Source organism: Psammomys obesus, unplaced genomic scaffold (assembly GCF_907164565.1).
Source record: "Psammomys obesus unplaced genomic scaffold, mPsaObe1.curated_primary_1811, whole genome shotgun sequence".
Classification (NCBI taxonomy): domain Eukaryota; kingdom Metazoa; phylum Chordata; class Mammalia; order Rodentia; family Muridae; genus Psammomys; species Psammomys obesus.
In genome coordinates, this window is record NW_026585690.1 from 1,058,558 (window position 1) to 1,082,903 (window position 24,346).

At 42.4% G+C, this 24,346-nt stretch overlaps 1 protein-coding gene across 3 annotated transcripts in view; it reads right to left on the bottom strand.

Annotated features, from left to right (window-relative positions):
• Uso1 (USO1 vesicle transport factor) overlaps window positions 1-20,335 on the bottom strand; it is a 64,236-nt gene extending 43,901 nt beyond the window's left edge. For 2 of the 3 annotated variants that reach the window (XM_055595853.1, XM_055595844.1), the window contains exons 1-4: window positions 20,112-20,335; window positions 7,506-7,592; window positions 7,177-7,241; window positions 2,256-2,332 (exon numbers count right to left, since the gene is read on the bottom strand). In XM_055595853.1, coding sequence (XP_055451828.1) covers window positions 2,256-2,332; window positions 7,177-7,241; window positions 7,506-7,592; window positions 20,112-20,177 — 295 coding nt within the window. In that variant the 5' untranslated portion in view covers window positions 20,178-20,335. Of the gene's footprint in view, window positions 1-2,255; window positions 2,333-7,176; window positions 7,242-7,505; window positions 7,593-20,111 lie in introns of those variants that run through there. The other variant, XM_055595859.1, reaches the window with a different exon arrangement.
• Between the last annotated feature and the right edge of the window lie 4,011 nt (window positions 20,336-24,346).

Sequence of the window (24,346 nt, forward strand, 5' to 3'; positions counted from 1 at the left end):
TTTTTTTTTTTTTTTCTGAGACAGGGTTTCTCTGTGTAGCCCTGGCTGTTCTGGACTTGCTTTGTAGACTAAGCTGGCCTCAAACTCACAAAGATCTACCTGTTCCTGCCTCCCTGAGTGCTGGGATTACAGGCAGGCCACTGTGCCTGGCAATAACACATTTCTTAATATCTAGTTTTAAAAGTTTACTCACATAACTGAAGTTTCAGAAAAAAAGGTCCCTAGAAAAATTATTCTGCTACCCTTTATTCAAAAGTTGTTTTACCTATGTTATCAAAAAGGCTTTTGAATGATGAATTAAAAATAAAGAGCACAGAAGCAGGCACCGTGGCACCTGCCTGTAATCCTAGTACCCAGGAAGCTGAAAGACAAAGACTGGGCTGCAAGGCCAGCTTGGGTTATGTGGTGAGTTCACGACAAAACTCCACGGTAAAACCCTGTCTAAAAAATGCAAGTAAATAAAACATAAAAATCCCAATACAAGAACCATCCTCTTCCAATGCCAAAGGTCTAAGAAATAAACGTCTTAAAACCATTTTTAAAATAAGTGTGTTGCATGGTTGGCATGGCCTGACACACCTTTAATTCCAGCACCTGGAAGGCAGAGGCAGGCGGATTACCATGAGTTTAAATCAACTTGGTCTAAAATGCAAATCCCAGGACAGCTAGCACTACATAGTGAGACCATTACTCAAACAATAAAAAAGGTGTGTTGTATTTAATTTTCTAATCTGAAAAGCAACTAGAAGTAACCAACTTTCTCTTGAAAGCATATTCCTGTGTATATATTTAAGTGGCTACATGTTCAACTTCTTCTTTGGACAATAAATTATGTTTACTAAATATGTTTATACCTTGGAAATTAATAAACTTCTAAGTGAGATATCATAGAGAAAGAAAATCTTAAACGAGTGTATTTAATTCTATGGGACCCTGACTATTCACACTCCACTTCAAATATTCACATCACCGGTACTCACACTCAGTGCGGTTAGCACGCACATGCTTTTCTGCTGAACTGTTAATATGTACAAGGCCAATCAAGACTTAGTTGACATTTTTTGTCGTATTTTGGTATGAATTAGAGATACAGAACACATGAATGAGTCTGCTCTTTTTTCTAAAATAATGAAAACCCCACTAATGCCTTACTGTAACTAGCAGCTGGCTAAGTGGAATGCATTCAAGAAACTGTGCAACACTACTCACTGAGCATCTTTTTACAGGATCCACAAGGCACAGACATTCAGCTAAGCCTTTTGCCAAGTAACAAAGCAAAGGATACTTAAAAGTTTCCAAGTATGTTGAAATAAAAAGGAAAAGGAGGACATACCAAAGAAAAAGTGAATTTCAAACACATCTATATTATTTCATATCAAATAGATAACATAAAATTTTTTAAAATATCCAAGTTTAATATTGTTGCTCTTTTTATATTAACAAAGTCTTGGAAAAAAAAAAAGGCCTAAGTATTAGGAGAAACAGCCCCCAACTTTGTGCTCAGGCACAAGGATAATAATGCACAAGAGAACAAACAACAACCAGAGGGGTTACTTAACTAAGCACTGACTATATGTACAGTACCTAATTACAGTCCAAAGGGGGAAAAATTAAGAAAGGAGGATCTGCTGGGTGTGGGGGGGGGCACACCTCTAAAGCACAGCACACGGGAGGCAGAGGCAGGTGGCTTTCTGTGAAGCTAGCCTACATAATGAGTTCTAGGACAGCCAGAGCTTCATAAGAAAAACAAAAAAACGAGAGAGAGAAGAGGGAGAGAGAAGAGAGACAGAGGATCTGGGGTTGGTAAGTGAGGGTAAGTGGGGTTGGTAAGTGAGGGTGACGAGGAATCTACTAAAACGCTTCATTTGAAAATGTTACAATATCTAATACCTTGTCTGTCACTGAAAAATAAAAACTCCAAGGAGACAGGTGAGGCATGGTGGTGTGTGCCTATAGTCCTAGCACTCTGGAAATTGACAGCTGATCAGATTAGAGTGAGTCCTCATGGAAAGACAGAAACCCCTTCTACCTGGTCATAATGGCTCAGCACACACACTGAGCCATCCTAGAGACACTATTCAGGACTAAGTTTAGATCTTTATTGTGTTGATTCAAAGAGCAACTTAAAAAAAAAAAAAAAAAAAAAGAACATCACACAACTAACAAGTTTGTAAGATAAACTCAACTTCAAAGCAAAACTGGCATAACCTAGTTAATTTATATACAGAAACACAGTAAAATAACTGGAAACTTACCTACTTCTTCCTCTTCATCATTAGATATTATATTATAGAGTGTGTCCAAAGCATAAGCTATTATTTCAGAATCCGAACTGGAAAAAAGAAATTATTATACTTATATACTGCTGGCTGGAGTTTAAACTGTTACAGCCATTTTTAGGCAGTTCTTTCAGAAGACCAATAAAGTACTCATTTCTTTCCTACAAACCTAATCTAAGAATTAGTAAAAGGAGTACATAAAGCCAGGCAGTGGCTCACACCTCTAATCTCAGTTCTCAGGAGGCAGAGGAAGGAGAGTGGCTACAGAATATCCTGGACTACACGGTGAGTTCTATATCAGGCTGGGCTACAGAGTGAAGCCCTTCTTCATCTTCATCATCACCACTGTCACCACCCCCAACAACAATAAAAAGTTAAAATAAGAGAATACATAAAGATATATTTTGAATTGTAAAAACTGAGAATAACTTGATCGTCTAATTAAAAAGTAGCATACATAAGACAGCAAAGAAAATGTATCTTAAAAGAATATATAATAACATGGTAATTAAACAAATCCACATACAGTATCAAGTAGGAAAGAACTAAATTTAAAAATGGATAGACAAGGGGCTGCAGAGATGGCTCAGTAGTAAGATCACTGGCTGTTCTATTCCCAGCACCCATAGCGTAGCTCTCAACTGTCTCTAACTCCAGTCCCAGGGAACCTGATGCCCAATTCTGACCTCCATGGGCACCAGGAATGGCCATGTGTACAGAATAGATGCAGGCAAAACATCCACACACATAAATAATACAGTAATTAAAAAAATACAAGACAATAATTCTATTAGCAAAACATGTTTATGTGTATGTATGCATGTATGTTCATCAAAACATATTTATAAAATAAACCAAACTTTAAAACTAGCAAACAGAAGAGCCAGTGAATTTTATGTTCATGTCCATGCTCATATATGTAAAACAGTATTATCTGAAGGTCATCTACCTTCTCTATATTTAAACTTCTCAAGAAATTCTTGCAATAATATGTCCAATTTATAAAATCAAGAAACACAAGCTTTTGTACTTGCTGACGGATTTCAGGATCATTTAGTTTGTTCCTCATGGAGGATGACAGCAGCCCCCAGAGAAACAAGAATGTCACAATGGTCCCAGAGTCAGCACACATGAAGAGGGACAATGGAAACACAGATGATAAACAGAAGGGCTATTAGAGGCGGGAATACTGAATAATATGGGCTTTTACACAAATTATTCACGGCTTTGCTCTGAAACACACCTTAGATGAGATGACTGAGAAACTCAAACTATAAGAGACCATCTTTAATATGATCAAGACATTCACAAGAAGGTCACAGCGCAGTGGTTAAGACATCTGTGTGGCATGTGTAAGGCCCTGCACTTAATCCTTAGGGTTTCAACAAGACACAAAGCTCCTGTAACTACAAATACTGGTGAAGGAGAGATTATTTTCCTCCTCAGGTAAGAAACAACCACAGCGTCCCCTTGTACCTTTATCCAACCTTGAAATAGAAGCTACAATTACAAAAACACACAGGAAAACTGGTGCTGGGGAGATGGCTCAGTGGGTAGGAGCACTTCCTGTGTAATTGTGAGGACCTGAATCTGAATCCCCAGCACCCACAGCTGTGTGGAATCATTTCATTGACTTCACACAGGAGGAACCAGAGAGGTCAAGGACATCATGAGAACACAGCCCACAGAATCAACTAAGCAGGAGGGACTCTCAGAGACTGAAACAACATGAACCCTGTATGGGTCTGAGCTAGGTCCTCTGCATATATCTTAAAAGTGTATAGACTCTTGTGGGACTCCTAACAGTAGGAATTCAGGGATCTCTGACACGTTGCGCTTAGGATCCTTTTCCTCCTACCGGTTTGCCTCATGCAGCTTTGATATGAGGGTTTGTGCTTTGTCTTACTGCATCTTGTTATGCCATGTTTGGCTGATTTCCCTGGGAGGCAGTATTGTAGCTTAGACACACAATTCATTAAGAAACTACTAGAGCTGGTAAGCAAGTTGAGCAGTCACAGAATACAAATTCAACTTACAAAATCAAGTGATTAGGAAATAAGAAAACAATTTCATTTAAATAATTCCAATGATAAAAATAAATAAAATACTGGATATGAGATTTGTCTTTGAAAAATACAATATGGCCAGGTGGTGGTGACACATTTGGGAGACAGGCAGGCAGATCTCTGAGCTTAAGTCCAGCCTGGTCTACAGAGTGAGTTCCAGGACAGGCAGGGATACACTGAGAAACCCTGTCTCAAAAAACAAACAAACACACACACAAACAAGAAGAAACAGAAAGGAAGGAAAACACAAAATAATGCCAGGTTGTATAATTACAGCACTAGCCTATCATTTTCAGGCCTTCTAGAAGTCAGCAATAGTGGGTCAAGTCTGTCTCATATCACAATTTTCAGGCCTCCTTCTTCACTTCCCTGTCCTGTCTTTAAGAACCTAGGTAGTCACACTGGATCCACCTGGACAATCTGTATAATTTCCTTCCATCCCTTACCATAATTCTACCTGCAAAGTCCCTTCTGCTATGTAAGGTGGCCTTCCGACGTTTGGCTGATAAAGATGCAGGCATCTGGTGGGGCATTACTCTACCTACTCTAATTTACATGCACTAGAATTAGCTGGCTTTGGAAAGGAAGTCAGTGCAGGCTCTACTGTCTGGGAAGAAGTAAGGACAATTACTTTGGTGTTGCTAGACTATACCCAAAAGTGGCTATAAACTGACAAGTGATACCCAGATCTTTAAAAACTTATATTCTCTGCCATAAGAAATCTGAATTTGGTGTGGTGCATGTCTTTAATCCCAGCACTCAGGAGGTAGGGGCTGACAGATCTCTGAGTTGAGGCCTGCCTGATCCACATAGTGAGTTCTAGGACAGCCAGGGCTACACAGGGAAACCCTGTCTCAAAAAGCAAGCAAGCAAGCAAGCAAACAAACAAACAAAAAGTTTGATTTTCGATTTCACACTACATTGAACTGGTGAAACACACAACCAAAGAGATCAGAGGCAAAAACCACAGTTTAAACGTAGTGGTAGTTTCAGATGTCTAAAGCTCTCTGATACAGCTCCCAGAAGGAAGATCCTAGTGATCTACCCCTTAAATGGAGGCAACTTGTTTACTCACTTCTGATGACTGCAATGTATGTGATTTCTGAGAGTAGACTATAAGAGTGTACTGGCTTTCTCCTTGCTCCAAGATCATAGGCTCCAAGTGATCCTAGAACGGCCATCTATTTCCAGGGTGCTCAAGCAGGATTAAAGTAAGCAACATGGAGGGCTGCTGAGGCCTCTTACCAGCAGCCATGTGACTAAGTCATCTCGCAGTGAGACTCTCCAGCACCAGTCAAGCTTGTGGCTGACTACAGCCTCGGCTGGTATTTTTGCTGCAGCTTGCTAAGAGGCCTTGGCTCCTTAGCTAAGCCACCTCTCAACCATTGCACTACAACTGTGAAGCAAGAAACTACGTTTTTGGTCACTAAAATTTAAAGTACTTTTTCATATTTTGTAATAGCAAAAGCCAGGAAAATGATTTAAGTGTTGGATATACTGAGTGCCAGAATGAAGGATGAGAAAGTTGAAAACATGATTACTTTTTTCTTTGGCCCAGAGGGATGAATTCAGCAGGAATCTTCTAGTTTATGACTCAAGGGAAGGATAATACTGACTGGGATAAATTCAGACACAAAGGTAGCTGAAGTGGGCAAAGACAGGACAGGCGCAGGAGGATCAGAGACCACCTGAGCCCCTGGGATCTCCGCCTGTGTCCTCCCCTCAGCAAGCTGCCATGTCAAGCTTTTATCTGGGTGTTAGGGAATCTGAACTCAGGCTCTTGTACAGCCCCGATTCTGAACTTGAGATCCTATGTGGGATCTCGATGCAGTAGAAATGTGTGACAAGCAACTTAAGCTTGACAGACATATTTTATGAGGCAAGATATAAAAATTATCTATGCACAGAAAATACAGATAAAATCTCCTAAAAAGAAACAGACTGAGTTAAAAACAGGCCGAGTTACCTCTCTCTAAAGACACACCTTATTTGTGGACTCTTATTTGTGTATTTACTGTCCTAAGGGGAAAAAATTATTTAATATATATACTATAACATATTTTTTTTGTAAATGAGTATCAGTACATCCATTTACCCAATACAAATCAAAACCTTTTTTCAAAAAGATTTATTTATTATATATACAATGTTCTTTCTGCATGAACACCTGCACGCCAGAAAAGGGCACCAGATCTCACTATAGATGGTTGTGAGCCACCATGTGGTTGCTGAGAATTGAACTCAAGATCTTTGGAAGAACAGCCAATGCTCTTAACCTCTGAGCAATCTCTCCAGCCCCCACAAATTAAAATCTTAAAGCCATTATGATTAACTTACATCATCGCGTTTTTTTTTTTTCAAGACAGGATCACATGTAGCCCAGATTGGCCTAGAACTTGCTAGGAGGCCAAAGATGACCTTAGCCAAGCAGGAGAGGCAAGAGGATCTCTGTGAGTTTGAGGCTAGCCTGGTCTACAGAGAGTGGTCTGTAGCCAGATAGCCAGAACAAAACAGAGAAACCCTGTCTCAGAAACAAACAAATGAACCAACACCAAAGATAATCTTAACCCTATGTCCTTCCTGCCTCCACTTCAAAAGCTTTGATTTCATGTGTGCACTACCACATCTACTTGTTGTGTTCCACTTTTATGTCTAAGCCAATGCTTGGCATACTGGCTCATACCCAGTATCCAATAATGTTTACTGAAATGACAACTAAGAATTGAAATGCAGTGTAGACTCAACGTTACTACCTTCTGGAATGATGGTTACTCTAGAACAACTTACAAGGTCTAAAAAATCAGAAAGACAAATCAGTACATGAAACTTACCGATCCGTTTGTAAAACATGGATAAGATGTTCCATGGCTTGGATTCCTACTTCCAAGCGATATTTCTGCACAGAAAACACGAAAGTGTTATTAAAGAAGCTAATTCCCAACTGAAAAAACAAACAAACAAACATGGTAATTTCGCTGGAGAGATGGCTCTGCTCTTCCAGAAGACCTAGCTTTGAACCCCAGCACCCACATAGCAGCTCATGACTCTGCAACTCCACCGCCTTCTCCTGGCCTCTGGGAGCACTATGCAGGCAAGTGGTGCAGACAAAATGCCCACATGTAAACTAAGAACCTTCAGACAGCAATTTAGTGCTACAAACCTTTGAAAGTGATTTAAGAGCACGCACAGCATTTCTTCGGTCATCCAATAGCGTAGAGGAAGCTACTCGGTCGCAGAGCTTCTGAATCTAGCAATGAAAAATAAAATAGCATTATAAGAAAAAAAAAACCCATCAAGTTGTGCAGTCCCAAATTTATACCATTTAATTCTGGAGAAAGTTCAGCATATGGAATGTTGAGGAAGTGATCTTTCACAAGTCTTTTTATTTAGGTAATATTATCCAATTGCAGAGATGTTTTTTCCCCTACAGAGACTTGAAAAGTGAGAAGAGAGCCAGGTGTGGTGGTGCAAACCTTTAATCCCTAGAGGCAAGGGAATGGTCTACAAAGTGAGTCCAGGACAGCCAAGGCCACAGAGAGAAACCCTGTCTTGAAGAAGCAAAACAAACAACCAAAAAAAAAAAAAAAAAAAAATAGCGAGAGGAAAATGAAAAGTCACCTCAGTAAGTCAAGGTAGTTGGGAAATTAGACCAGCCGCTGGTAGGGCTGGAGCTGCTATGTGCTTATCAGGGTATTTCAACTAAGCGGGGAAAATGTAGATATTCAGTCACTGGGTCACCTTCACAGTGCAACTATGTTCTGAGCCAAGAAAATTCAAAATGTGCATAACGAGTTTACATCTTCTTTTTATGTAACTTTTACTTTATGTGTAAGAGGTCTCTGCTGCATGTGTCTGCACCACTTGCTTACCTGGGGCCCACAAAGATCGGAAGTGAGCATCAGATTCCCTGTAACTGGAGACAGCTGTGAGCCACCATATGGTGCTGGGATCAAACCTTCGTCCTCTAGAAGAGCAGTGAATGCTCTTAACTCCCAACCATCTCTCTAGACCCCAATTTTAAAGTTCTAAGTGCCTCAAAACCCTTAAAAACAAGATATTTCTATTTTAAAAAAACTGCATGAATTAAAATTCAAACTAAACTTAAAAATAAACAGTAGAGCACTAGATACAACAGAAAAAAAGTTGGACAATGTCCACCAAATGAGGAAAGTCAAACACTCTTTTTTTTTTTTTTTTTTTTCCCCCCCTGAGACAGGGTTTCTCTGTGTAGCCCTGGCTGTCCTGGACTCACTTTGTAGACCAGGTTGGCCTCAATCTCACAGTGCTTCTGCCTCCCTCAGTGCTGGCATTAATCGCATGGGCCACCACCACCCAGCTACACCTGTAGCTATTCAAAAGAATTAACTGTACTGACATAAAAAGAGCATCGTGCAGTAAATACAAGCCATGAAAGTACAGGTAAATGAGCATATGTATGTAAACCAGTATTTATTTATTTATTTTGTATGTGTGTAGAAGTGTAGGTGCGCGTGTGTCCAGGCGTTTGTGTGTGTGTATAAGTTAGAGGACACAATCTATGGAAAACTAGTCTCTGCTTTCACCACATGAGTCTGAAAAACTGAACTCAGGTTTTTGTTTGTTTGTTTGTTTTTTCGAGACAGGGTTTTTCTGTGTAACTGAGCCATGGCTCATGGACTCGCTTTGCAGACCAGGCTGGCCTCAAACTTACAGAGATCTACCTGCCTCTGCCTCCCAAGTGCTGAACTCAGGTCTTTAGGCGTGGTGGCAAGTGTCTTTACTAATGGAACCATCCTGCCCTGCCTGCAAATGTGTATTTTTAAAATTGTACTGAAAAATTAGATCCAAAAAGACAAATATCTCATCTAAAAACATAATTCCAACCCCCCCCAAAGTATCTATGTAGAACTACAGAACTGTTAGAAGAAGGCAGAACAGACAACCCCTGTAATGTTCAAAAAAAGAATCTTCAGATGTATATTAAGAAAACACTTGACACTTCTGTTATTTGAAGCTAGTTGGTATACACAGATTTCTAGGCCAGCCAAGGCTACACAGTTCGATCCTCTCTCAAAAACAAAACAAAACAAAACAAAAACTTGCTATACACTCCTTACTGACAATTCTATAAATGACGTTTTGGTTTATCATTCAAATGCTTACCCTTTCTATATCTGAATAGTACCTAAGTACAGTATTTTTCAAATTATCTTTCTGCACCCTGTACAGCCCAGGAGATTTAGACTTCCTCTGATTTCTGAGCACGTGGGAAACATAGGGTTATGTGACCTCACTAGGTCTGTGTGCTGCAGGCTTCCTAGGAGCCTTTACTCAGTGCTTTACACACCAAGTCAGGGTTATTTTCTATCCATTCTAGCTATTCACAAATTACTTCTATATTAAACTAAAATTATCATCATAATACTTTTATTGAGTCTTCAAAATGAAAATAATGCAATTTTTTTCTTTATTAAACAGCTCGCTTGTTGTTCTACTATAAATTTTTACTATTAGAAAAATAAGTCACGCTGGGCAGAGGTGGCACATGCCTTTAATCCCAGCACTGGGAGAGACAGAGGTAGGCAGATCTCTGTGAGTTCCATGCCAGTCTGGTCTACAGAGCAAGTTCCAGGACAGCCAGAGCTACACAGAGAAAGCCTGTCTTGAAAAAGAATGAAAGCCAAAGCAGTATTTCTGATTAGCACAGCACCCTCCTCCCTCAGGTGTGTGCGTCTTTTTTCAGTTTTGTGGGTTTTAAAATTTTGTTTTTGCAGAGGTGGCTGACTTTTGATAGGCTGAGGATACTGAGAATTATTTCTGGGCATTTTTCTGTAATTTCTTAGCCCAAGACATCCAGTATTGACATTCTACATAAAGAACTTTTCTTTTTTGAATACTTAGTCCTAGTGGCTGAGTATCACCTCTGGTTGGATTGCAGCAAACACAAACTTTCGTCTCAGCACTCTGTGGTAGCTCACTCCGTAACCCCAGCACTTAGGAGACTGAGGCAGCAGGATCAGGAGTTCAAAGTCATTTTTAGACTACAGGGTGAGTTCAAGGCTAGGCTGAGCTACATGAGAACATGTGAGAGCTCTCCAACCATTACTGCTGATGCTGGAGGAGAAACAGCTTTAGGAGCACGGGAGGGCCTGTTCACAGTGAACACAGGACAGTCTACAACGCTAGCATTTGGGTGTTTGCTGTTTCTGTTTTTACTGGAGACGAAAGCAAGCTCGTATCTGAAAACACAGCCCTGATCACCCCTACTTCTGCTGTTAGAGAGCTTATCACTTCCTGCTCATATTTAGGGTGCCTGTGGCTTCTTAGTGATCTTCCCAGAAGGAAGTGTCTCATTGCCACTCTCTAAAGATAACTACAACCAAATAAAATAAAATACATTGCCTATGCCCAATTCCTACAAAGATTGGGTGATGCTATCATTCAAACACAGGTCTACATTTTTTCATTTTTTGAGCATTAATTATGCATAATTTCTATCCAGAACTTGTAATCTTACAGATTGTCACTCCCAGCGTTTCTCACTGCTGTGTAATTGTGCTGGGGCTCAACTGGACTCTGTGTATGTAGCTGCCCACACAGAATACTTTCTGAGAATCCCTCAAAACATGGTATCAAGTGTGACCACATTCTGACCAACAAATTATAACTCAAGGTCATGTTCAAAAAATAAAACTTTTGTGCTCTTCATTCCTCTTTGAACTTCTCAGCCTGCAATCTGAACTTGATGGTGGTGATGACTCTTCACTGGTTCATATTAGTGTGGTCCTATAGGTGAGGGCAAGTACCACACAGAGGTCTGAGGAGCAAAGTGTCCTGTCACCTACTAGCTTGTACTTTTACTAGACAAAGAGAAACTTCTTCAAACCTATCTTCTAGCTCTGCTCACATCAGCTGAACTAATGCCCTCAAATAAAGTCATTTTACAGGTAACAAAAACCTAAACTCTGGTAAAGCACATGCTTAGCAGGCAGACTCAATCCTTAGTACACACACACACACACACACACAGAAACAACCTGATTTTGAAACAAAATGTTGTGGGCAATGCATTTTCACTGATGTGATTTAAAAAAAAAAAAAACAACAAAAAACAAAAACTTCAATACCTACTATTACATATTTTAAAAGTGAATCTCATAGTAACTGATATTAGTAACTGAATATCTTTGAAAAGATATTCCTTTGTATATACATACATATGTATGTGTATCACTTTGTATATACATATGTACATATGAGAGAGAGGTTATTCCTAGTGATGGGACATGATATTAAGAAGTCAATTGTAGACTATATATTGATTTACTTACTATAAGATTTTTTTTTTTAATAACCTAAGAGAAAAAAAACATCAAAAAATCTCTGTTAGATCCCATTTTTACTCTAGCATATCTGTTCTAGCACAGGCCAGTTGGCTTGATAGTCACCTGCTTTGTGAGTACAACCATTTCTGTTGTGTCATTATACTCTACAACTCACAAGGACACAGAATTAGTGGATTCTCAAGCACTCCTCTGAAGGAAAACATAAGGTTAGCTGCTGGTCCCAATCAATATAAAGCCTTGTTTTTTTTTTTTTTTTTTTTTTAGCCAGGTGTAGCAATACCTCTCTAATCCCAGGACTTGGGGATTACAGGGAGGGAGGTGAAACTGTGAGTTCAATGCCAGCCAGGCCTACATAGTGAGACCTTATTTAATAGAAAAATCAAAACAAGTATCTCTCAAATCAAAAATAACCCCTTTGTTTTATGTGTATTTCTCTTTAAAGATGCCTCATCTAATACATATCCTTATTCATGGATATTGAACTCAAGGCCCACAGCTCTTCATGCTAAATAGAATTATTTAACCCAGGTTTTCTGTAAAATACTTTTTAGCCATCCTGTTGCTGGGAAAATCACTCAGCAGAACTCAGGGGCCATTTGTTACAGAGAAATGTCAACAACAAATACAAACATACAAAAAAAAATGCAATACCACACAAAACACTGAAAGGATTCTGTTTACACTGAAAAGCAGAAACAAGCGTTAGGTGGTCTCACTTGACCTCTGCCGGATGTGGAAATGGGGAGAGCATTTTCACTGCTCTATACTGTCCTCAAATGAGCAGGAAAGCTCTGCAATTGATTTGAGGGCTGCAAGTACGCTCTAGTGAAGCTGCAAATAAGAAAACTGATAAGGATGCAATGTTCCACAGTATAGTTCTAAGTCCACTTCGTTATCTCGGACATAGAAGGATCTAAACAAGATGCACTCTTAGGATTACTTAATATTTAAAATTTGAATAGATGAAAAAATATTCTATTTTAACTTAAGAAATAACAGCACACTTAGTATGTGAAAGTTATCTGAATTGTACTGTACAGGAAATAATTTTAAGTTAGCTTTTGAAAATTGTCATATGAAAGTCCACATTTCTATCTTTTTTTTTTCTTCCCCCTGAGACAGGGTTTCTCTTTGTACAGAGTCCTGGCTGTTCAGGACTCACTTTGTAGATGAGGCTGGCCTTGAACTCACTGAGATCCACCTGCCTCTGCTTCCTGAGTGCTAGGATCAAAGATGTGCAGCACAATGCCTGGCTTAAATTACATTGTGTGTGTGTGTGTGTGTGCGCGCGCGCATGAATGTGCCATGGTGTGCCTGTGGAAATCAGAATACAACCTGTGGGAGGTTAATTCTATCACTCCCTCATGCAGGTCCTGGGGATTGAACTCAGACCACCAGGCTTAGTGATGAACCTCTTTATCCAACTAAATAGCTCAATGATCCAGAAACAACATTTTAAGACTCACTCACTGTCACTGTGCTTTTTTTTTTTTTAATTTAGTTATTTGTATTTTGTGTGCTCGAGTGTTTTGCCTCCATGTATAAGGGATGCTCAGAAAGTGTGAGCGCTGTGAGGGCTGAAACCACCCCAGGCCCACTGTAAGAGAAGCAAGTGCATTGAGTTATCCCACATAGCACATACTGTCACTGCAAGTGCAAGCGCGTTAGCCAGCCCCTCCTTCCACCACGAGGAAACCCCTTATTAGTGGGATAACAATACTAACCAACATTGTAAGCTCTATTTCAACTTCAGATGTGTAATTGTCAACATGTATTTTAGTGTTGGCAAAACATTGTGTGTTGGATAGTTTTATGTCAATTTGACACAAACTAAAGTCATTTCAGAGGAGGGCACCTCAAAAAAAAAAAAAAAAAAGCCTCCATAAGATTGGGCTGTAGGCAAGCCTGTAGGGCATTTTCTTATTTAGTGATTGACTGGGAGTGGGGAACAGCTCATTGTGGTGGAGCCATCCCTAGGCTGGTGGTCCTGGGTCCTATAAAAAAGCAGGCTGAGGAAGCTATGCCGAGCAAGCCAGTAAGCAGCACCCATCCATGACCTCTGCATCAGCTTCTGCCTCTAGGTTCCTGCCCTGCTTGAGGTCCTGTGTCCTGACTTCCTTTAGTGATGGACTAAATGTGGAAGTGTAAGCCAAATGACCTTTTCCATCCAGCTTGCTTTGGTCATAGTGTTTCACCGAAGCAATAGAAACCGTAACAAAGGCACATGTAGCACTTACCCCGCTAAAGATGGGGCCTAAAGTGCTTTCTATATTAAAATTTATTAAATCTTCATAACGTCCTGATGACATTGTTACCATTCCACATCCCCCTTTTAGAAACTAAGAAACAGAATGTGGAGTGGTGGCACCAGAGAAAAGCAAAGCTTGCCCACTACCTTAAATTGGCTCACTGGGTCTACAGTTGACACCTCCAGCTGCTGCTGGGTGCCAGTGACATCCTTTAGCCTGGATAGGTTGCCATAGCTTCATCTCAGGCTTCTGGGCTCTCCTCTGCCCTGCTGCTTCACTGATGCTCCCATCCTGAATGAAGTTTTATGACTCTCACATTACACAACAAAATACCATACAAAGACAATTTACCACAAAAAAGGGCACTAAAGGGGAAAACACTTTGAGTAAACTTTAACCCAGATAAAAAGAGTTAAACTTAATTAGTACCATGTTCAAGTCTGGAAAGAGAGCTGTACTGCAGAGGATAGCCAAAAGAATGTAATGCTTACTGGCATTGGTTGTACATGCACACACAGACAGAGACACAACCAAGGTGTATTAGCACACATCTGTAATCCTAGCTACCCAGGATACTGAGGAAGAAGGCCAGTGAGTCAAAAGCAGCCTGGGCCCCCTCTAAACTAAAAATCTTATCAATAGAGCGTTTGAATCATTATGAAATCCCCAAAATAAAAGTCTCCTTCAATAGAGCATTTGAGCCACCAGGTTTCCGATGTAGCTCTATAACTGAAGACAGGAGAAAAGCGAAGGTCTGGCTTACTTTCCGATGACCCCAACTACGACCCAGCCCATTTCTGTTACAATCATGTGTGCATCTGCCATGGCACTGCACTGCTTTATCACTGTCCGTGCTTTCCCCATGAAATGGGCTACTTCTAAAAAGAACAACCCTTCAACAAGACTATCATGAAATCTGGCTACCAAACAGCCTCTCATAAATACCTGCACCTTAAAATCTAACACTACAGGGGCCAGAGAGATGCCTCGGTGGTTACGAGCACTGAAGGCTCGTCCAGGGGGTTCCAGTTCAATTCCCAGCAACCACATGAAGCTCATAACTAACTGTAAATCCAGTCCAGGGGATCTGATGCCCTCTTCTGGCCTCCAAAGGCAGCAGGCACACCCATGGTTCAACAAAACACCACACAGCTAAAAATAATTAATTTAAAACAACAACAAAAAACTTAACATTATAGGGCTGGCAAGAAGGTTCATGGATAAAGGTTCTTGTTGCCAAGCCTGATGACCTGAATGTCATCTCTGGCATCTATGTGTAAAAGAAGAACCATTCCCTGACTGACAGACAGCTTCATGGTATGACTGCGCCCATTCTCAGACACACAGGTAATACACACACGAAAATGATCCTTTAAAAAAAATCTAACACTATAGAAGTTTTCAAACTAAAGATGACCGAGACTTTATACAAGAATAACTTTTCCACGATATTTGAAACAGTTAAATACAGAGTCAGCCTAACATTTTTACATTGAGAATTTCTGGGCTGCGTGTGGCAGTTTATAATCCCAGGACTGGGGCCGAGGCAGTTGAATTCTGAGTTCAAAGACAGCCTGGGCTACAAAGTGAGACCTTGTCTTAAAAACAAGCAAACAAACACAAGTCTCTAAAAATGAGCTGGGCATGTTCTATCGTAGGAGACAATCCAGTTGGTGATGACAGCAATAACTCCTGGAATCGTAAGTGTTCAGGGCTTATTCTTTTAGATACATTGCTGCTGATCACAGAGAACTCTTGAAAAACAGAAATTAGATAAGAATATTATATACTTATATCACAGTATAACAGACCTGCTAGGACAAATTTTCCCTATGTACATTTCTCAGAATAGTAAACACACACAGGCACAAGCAGGCATGTGTGCACACAAAGGGTCTAAACAGGAAACTGTGAAAACAGCACTCTTCACATGTCTACATAAGAGGTTTTCAGTTTTGTTTGTGACCACCACACAACACAGTTCCTTGGGAACGAACTGTTTTCTAGGACATCCCAAAGAATGTTATTTACATCCACAAGGCGGAACACACCTTGGTAATGTTAGGGAATGTAAATTTTAAGTGACTGTAGCTCTTTGGTTTTGAGTTTTCAGGGATTCTCTGAGGCCTTAGCTGTCCTGGACTCACTGCCTGCCTCTGCCTCCCTGAGTGCTGGGATTACAGATATGGGTCACTGTACCCAGCCTGTGCCTCCCTAAGTGCTGGGCTCTTTCTTTAAAGAAGCCCAAAGTAATTAACCTTCAAAATGGAAAGTGATGAAGGAGACATCTTCGCTTAGACATAAGCATCATCAGAAGCAGATCACTTTCCTGTTGTTCTCTGACACTCCCACTGCAAGCCAAGTGAGACAATGTTCCAAGTAAGATGCCGACCTAGCTACTAGCATAGACTGTGAAGCAGCAACTCCAAGAGGAGTGTCAGAGCATACAATTATACTAACACTACCATGTGCTCGCTCACACACATAAAATGTGCTTCATCAAACACAAACTGTAAACTAAAGCAAATCTCTTTATTATTAATGTGTGTGTGTGATGGGTGGGGCTGCAGCGTGGTCGGAGGACAGCTCTGTCAGGCTGGTTCTCTTCCTCCACTTTTTTGTGGGTTCTGGGGACTGAAGGTTGTCAGGCTTGCAAGGCAAGTGACTTACCTGCTGAGCCAGGGGCCAGCCCTAAACTGCCAATTTCAGATTGCATCCCTTCCTGAGCAGTCTTAGGTAAAAGAAGCACACCTGTGGCTAGCCTGTTAGCCCTTTTGCCTCCTGAGCCAGTTCCTCCAGATAAAGCCCCACAGAGGCCTGCAGCAGAACACTGATTCTTTGGCTTTCTGCCTGTGGGCCACTTTCGTGCCTCAGGATTTAACCTGGAAACAGAAGGCACTCCTCCTACGTCTAATCAGATATGTTCACATTTCTTAATGGACTTTTCAAGACACTACCTTTTAAAATGAGTACCAGTTGAAGAGGAGACGTAAAACTAAGAACACGTGAGCATTCCCAAGTATGTGTGGACTTTTACTGAGTTTATGAGCACCTGTAAATCAAGGTGAAAGGGGTTTCAATCTTCAGACACCAGTGTCTTTACCTCGGGGAGAGGGTGAGATGAGAAGAAACCATATTAAAAAATTCTAGACTTTAAAATACAAAGGGCAATGTGGGTGGAATCCTAGATTTAAAATGTCCCCCTTTTCACAGACTTGCCGATGATCCCGTGATACAAATACAGGTCCTCACCTCTTGGCCTGTTCTGAAGAATATCTGAACAGAAGTCCAAAATCAGCCTCAGTAGAGGCTATGAAAGGTCAGGCGATAGCAATTGTGGGCTGGGGTGTAGCTTACTCAGCCAGGGTCAATTTCTAGCAGCAACACTACCACTACCATCACCCTCCTGGCCCCTCCTACAACCCACAATAAAGGAAGAAAAAAGTAAAGGTAGGAAATCAGCTAAAGCAATCAGCACATTACAAACACTCTGCAGGCTGGAGAGATGGCTCAGAAGTTAAGAACACTGGCTGTTCTTCCAAGGGTCCTGAGTTCAATTCCCAGTCAACTACATGGTGGCTCATCTGGTGCTCTCTCTGGTGTGTAGGCACAAATGCAGGTAGAATGCTGTATAAATAATAAATACATAAATCTTAAAAAAAAAAAAAAGAAAGAAAGAAAAATCTCTTAAGTAAAAAGTCTGACACAGAGACTTCAATTATTTAACAACTGTTGTCCCTAAAGGAATAAAATGGCACTGTTTACTACCTAGGAGTTGTAAGTTGCTCTGAGTGTAGTATCTTGTTTATTTGATATATAACTTGAATTAATTTTTTAAAATATTTATGAAGGGGGATTGGAGATTTAGCTCACTGAAATGTCAGTGAAAAAGTTTTTATAGTGCATATATTACTACGGGAAAAAACCCTACCATACAACTTTAAAAGATGACATATATAAATATATATATGATATATATGATAGAAAGCCACAGTGGCTGGGGTATATATAAATGGTACAAAGAACAAGACATGTTCACCTAGTTATAAAGCAATGATTGTTGGAGGAAAGAGATCATTTGCAGTTTCTTGGGCAAAGAAGTCAGGGCTGCATACTATAGAGAAAAAAAAAATCAATGACAGGTCTGAAGAACAGGTAGACTTCATATAAAAGATGCTTTTTACTGGAAAAAGATGTGAGGAAGATGTAGAAGTGTTCTGAAGACGATGCAGCGATGGAAGAACCTGTGCAGTAGGTGACGGTGCAGAAGTTAAAGGTTCAAAGCCCTGCTAAGGCAAACATGTAGGCCAAATAAAAAATCGCCAATTAAAGCACCTAATATTACACCCTACACTCCACTGATGCTCTATAAATGCATGCAAATTAGTGGCCCATGGGTCCTTGCTGTACTTCCTGATAGAATCAGGACTAATTTTGATCATACTGGAACTCAGTGAACTCACTCTTCTCAAAAGACAAACTACTTTTTCCACTTTGAGTACATGCGAAGTGGAGCAGTAACAAGGTCAGTTTACATGTTCATCACGGTGGCACACTGAAATAATAATGTAAAAACGATGCTGTTGATCCACGCACAGTGAACCAAAGTGTCTCTGTCCCAGCTCTGCAATAGCGCACAACTTACTTTGGTGACTGGGGAAGCCTGACCTCGCTGCTCCAGACAGTCTCAGCTTTAAATTCCTATTCTCTGAAGAACTCATCACCTTTCCCACAGAGGTCACTGTGACAAGGCCAAAGGGTATTCTCAGTCAAGACTACCCTTTACTGAGCATCTACTAAGGGCCACACTTTCTACTTCTCACTCAAAGACTCACTGCATCCCTAGGAAGCAGCACTTTTGTCCTTTTAGCTAAAAACTATTATCCAAGTCAGTCAATGGTGGAAGCCTAGATTCAAACCAAGGTCTAACTTTAAAGCAAGCTCTTAATTTTTGTGTCTTACACACAAATACCAGACAAAATACAAAAAAGTTAAAGAGATGGGCTGTGGCTATGGTAATCTAGAGTTCCTGGTCTTCTAGTGGCCTCGCTGCCAAGGGGTGAGCGACAAGTGACGCCTGAAATGGGGTGGGGGTGGGGTGGAAGAGATCTGATTTTCAAATTCAGCAAACAGCTATGACATCTGACAGCTCAGGTCTAACCTGGTGCCGAGTCTGGTCAGTGGCAGAAGGCTTGCCCTACATGTGATAAGGGCCTGGATTCAAAAGTCCTCCATCTCCCCAAGGAAGTACTGACAGAGACTTTCTGTAGTTAACGTTATGTAAATTTCCAAAACTGCAGGTAGGAAGTGAAACACACGGATCAGCGGCAAAGTCCAGACTTAGCAGAAGGCTTAGTTTCTTTCGTAGTAGAATTCTAGCGCCAAGACTCTGGTCAAGTTACTTTAATTCTCTCTTCATTAGTAAAGACGCTATCCTATCCTGAAGAGTACTTTATGACCCTTCCGGATCCCCAAAATAGAGCTATGACAACTATCCAAAGTTTATCTTTAAAATGTCACACGCGGTCATTTTTCTGCATATCTAAATTTATTATTCTCACGTAAGTCTTTTTTTTAATGCCATCCAGAGCAATTTCCAGTTGATTGTATGCAAACTTCACAGTCAGTGTACCCTAGACCTAAAATCAAACACTGGTTTTTCCGTGTCTTAATAACTAAAAAAAAAAAAAAAATTAACAAATCGTGTCACCACGAGAGCAGAAGAGTCCCTGGAGTGGTTAGTGCGCAGATCAATCACTACAGCATGCAAGAGAAGTATTGCCACATGACACATTTGGACGAACCTGAAAAGTAGGGTCTGAACCACCAACCCTAAGCAAACGGCGGTCCTCACAGCTGATGGGGCAGGAACAGGTGGCTTTGTGCCCCAAGAATATCGCTTTATTCTTAGCCACACGCCCTCGCCAACAGCTGGGCTTTAACCTCCTTCCAAACCCTCCAGAGCCGGGTTTCAGCCGGCAGCGAAGCCGGCCGACAGGTTAAAGGGAAGGAGGGAGGGGCCGCGCGGTCCGCCCCGAGCCGGGTCTCCGAAGCCCTCCTGTCACCCCGGCCCGGGCTGCACCGCCGCGTGGGGGGCTCGCGGGTCCCCGCAGGGGAATTAAGGCGAAGGGAACGACGCGGACGCCCCCCCCCCCGCCCGTCTCCCCCGCCCGGCCCCGGCGCTGCGCTCACCGTCTCAGCTTCTGTGTGCTGGGGGCCGGCACTCTGACCCCCCATCACCCCGCGGAGGAAATTCATCTCGCCGCTCAGCCGCCGGCTTCACCGGCCCCTCTGCCAAAGAAACCAAGACCGGGCCCCCCTCCGACCCCCGAAGGGCCTAGCCCCGGAGACGGCTCTCCGCACTCCCCGGCCTCAGCCACCGCCGCCTCCTACTCAGCAAGCCGCTCCGGCCCCCCGAGCCCGGAAACAGCCACCGCCGCCAGCCGCGGTGCGCATGCGCGGGGACGTGGCGTTACGTGGCGCCTGCGAGGGCGAAGGCAAAAGGGGAGAGGAGGGAGCCGGGGTCGGCAGACCACGCCCACCAGCCGGCCTCCCCGCCCTCGGACACGCCCCCTCCTCCGCCCTGCGCTGCTTGCCGCTGCTGGCCGCGGTCACCCACGTGGTCGCAGCCCAGCCCAGTCGGCTCCGGAGGATCTGATTAGACTGCGCGCTCCGCCTCGTAGGTGTTTTATCGCCGAGCGGGACGGACTGCAAGCTGTCAAATTCGAGGGCTTGTTTGGTTGAGTCGAAAGTGAAATTTTCCTTTGGCCAACGTGACAGGTAAGGGGGTCGGGGGTCCTGGCCCCTGGGAGGATTCGTTTGGTTCTTTTGGTTAAGCGGTACGAGCGAGGTGGCCTTTTGATCCTCGCAGACTGCATTTCTTCACAGGGCTTTGTTTGGTGTGTAAAGGGGTGCTAGGGACCCCTCATTCCACTGCCACTGGAGGGCGCGTTTCTAAGTTCTTGCTCCTCAACCCTGCTGAAAGGAATTCCTAGATCTAAATTCCAGGTACTCCACTCATTTTCAAGTGCGGGGAGGAACCCCCATCGAAGCACCTGCGTTTACCTCACTGTAGTGAGAGGTTAAAAATAAATTGTTCTAGAGTGTCACTTTGGTAGCCCTTAGCATAATGGGCTTTTTTCCCCATTAACTCTCGATTCCTGCGTTTTCAGTGTTTTCAACAAGCAAAATGTCTTTTTTTTTTTTTTCCAAATCGGCATACTTGTTCTCTCCAAATGAGGCTGCCAGGTACACATTGCTTCTGGAATAGTCTTGTAAATTTCTTGACACTGAAAGGCAGTCTAGTTAGCCAACTGACTCATGCATCTCTCGGTTCCAATTCCCCGTCGGTCTCAGATGTGACGGTTAAGACTGAACTCATGTCTTCCCCAGCCTCCCCCTAAAAAGAAATCAGTATGCTTCCACAGTATGCCCTAACAGACTCAATACTACCTCTACCCAAATACTTCCCTAAACCAGAAGGAAGAAACCCAAGACTTTTGGCTTTCCACTTACACATGTCCAATGTTGAGTGCAGACTGTTTCTCAAATCTTTCCTCTCCTCGGATACCCTGCTTGTTGATATATTCTCATCTCACACGGAGATTACAGCAGTAGCTTCCTAACTAGTTTGTCTACATTCAGCCCTGGCTTCCCTCAGTCCACCCTTGGGTGAGCCCAAGCAGAAATATGTCTTATTAAAATTCTCTAGTGGTTCCCCAGTCTGTATAATGAAATCCACACTCCTTTGTTTGGCAAACATACCTACTGTTAGGATTAAAGCTCCTGGGTCCCTCACATACTCAACATTTTTGTCTCGTCAGGGTGCCCCTTCCCCCTCTGTGAGGCAGGTTCCTTAAGCCTCGACTTCAGCAGCATCTCAGCAGAGAGTTCTTGAAACTGGGATGAGGTGCTGTCACTTTGCAGGTGGGCACTGAATTAAAACTTGCTACGCCAATGGTCCTAATGACAGGACCATTTATTTGTAGGTCAGTTGCTTATTGTTCTTTCCCAACCGTGAAGAGTGGTTTTGACGGATAAGTGAGCAAGCTGTTGAATGGATACAGGAGTAGTGTGCTGAGACTGCCTATTCTGCCTGCGAATTACAGAACACACACCGGAGAGGCCACCCTGGGGGTTCGTTCCAGTCCCAAGGTCTTGGGCCTGGACACAGGGCCTGGTGGGATACTACGCCAGAAATGCTGTGTGCCAAGTATTGTCCTCTGCTTGACATTTTGCTTTAGACATTTTCCATGGAGGCATATTACCGCAGCCTAAAAAAAGTAACTATTAAATTCTCAGCAGTCACCAAGTAAAGCCAGCAGAGAGCCTCACCTAACAGTCTCACCTTTCCCTGAGCCTGACCTTACCTCTTCCTCAAGCCTCACGGTCCTACCTTAAGAGACTAGGCTCGGATATGATGGGAGGGAGGCTTAGAGATACGTTTCTCTTATTTGGTAATGGGATGCAGGACCTTGACATTATAACAGAATTGTTTTAAGGAACAAGCCTTGTTAAAAATCTCTCGTTTTAAACTTTGGTGGATGTAGTAGTCACGACTTAGAACTTTTCCTTCATCTGACCTGTGTCATTCCCGAACAGTGTGTCCTGGGCAGGCAGGACTGTGGGAGGAAGAACTGAGGGATGGACGCCAGGGTGAGGAGTGATGAGGGTAAACCTACCCATGCTCCCTGGCCTTGTAGTCTCTCTTCTGTTCTGCTCACTACTTGGGGTCTAGAAAAGAGGCAGAGAAGGTGTAGGATAGGATAGGATCTGAGGGAGTCCAAGCAGGGAGCAGCCATGAAGGGGACTCCTTATTTAAGAAGAGGGTTACACAGGAATTTATCAACGCTGTTATTTTTAGAGGAGAGTTAGGGACAATGTCTTTTTTCTGCTTGTACTCTTTTGTCATGTGGCAGAAACTGCAAACATAGTAGTTGCTTAAGAACCATTTGTTAGATACAGCAAGAGAAAACATGAGAAGGTTGTAACTGAGTGACTCTTTCTTGTAAGGACTCAGGATTAGAGTGGTGTGGTTCTCTTTGTTTCCACTATCTAAAACTTCAAGTTGATGAGAGCAATTTCCCCAAACCGAAGCTGACCAAGACTAAAATTCATTGTTTTTTGTTAAAACCAGTTCCTTCAGCAACTGAGCTTACCTATCATTTTTTTTTACTCTCTGGTGGAAAACAATGGAACATCATAGCACAGATTGTTCTGTAGCTTGGGGGAGGGAGGTCCAGATAGTGGAGGGCTGTCAAGGCCTTAGAGCAGTGATCCTCAACCTTCTTAATTCTGTGACCCTTTAACTCTTTAGTACAGTTTTTGTTGCTACTTCATAACTGTAATTTTGTAGCTGTTATGAATCTCAGTGTAAACATCTGATATGCACCTGATATGTGACTCCTGTGAAAGGGTCTTTCTGAATCCCAAAGGGGTTGTGACCCACAGATCGAGAACCACAGCTTTAGAGCGAGAGTTGACGTCATCTTCTGTGAAACAGGGTCACATTCATGGTTTGGAAACACTCCTACTGGAAAAGCAGTGCCCCCAAACACTGTTAGTATGACTTACTCATTACTATCCGGGTAGCCCAACAACGTACAACAAAATAAATTGGTGAGGCAGCAATGCTCAAAGTTCACAGCTAATGAATAGTAATGTCGAGTACTTTTAGCCTTCTTTGCTTGGCTCTGTTCAAAGTGATTTGCATACGTGAATCCTCCTGGGCTGGAGATATAGGTCAGTGTTAGAAGCTTGCTTAGAGCTGGAAGCTTACAGTGCTTGCCCAATGTGCAGGAAGGCCTGGGTGGGATCCCCACTACCACATCACCTTGAGGGAGTGAAGGTGGCGATGAGGGTTGTGGGAAGGATCAGAAGTTCAAGATCCATAGCAAATTAAGTGGCACCCTGATAGAAAACAACATCCCACAAACAATCAAATCCTCCTACACATACAGGAAGTTCGCTTAGCGTTTATATGGCCCTGGGTTCAATCCTCAGTACCATAATAATAACGATATGGTTTTTATTTTTTGTTTGTTTGTTTGTTTGAATGTTTTGTTGTGTTTTCTGAGGCAGGCTTTCACTCACCGTGTAATTCGGGTTAGCCTTGAGTCGGGCATCCCGAGCGCTAGAGTTACAGATGTGTTACATCACACCTGACCCAATAATAATTGGCTTAATCTTCACAGCATCCCAATGACGTAGATAGTGCTGTTAGATGTTTTAGAAATGAAAAAGTGGGGCAGGGGTGATGTTTCAGTGGCTCAGAGCACTAGCTACTCGTCCAGAAGACCAGGGTTCAATTCCTAGCACTCACGTGGCAACTCACAACTGCCATTTTATCCAGTCCTAGGGCATCAGACACCTTCTGGCCTCTGCTGGCACCAGGCACACACATGGTGCACAGACATACGGGCAATGTA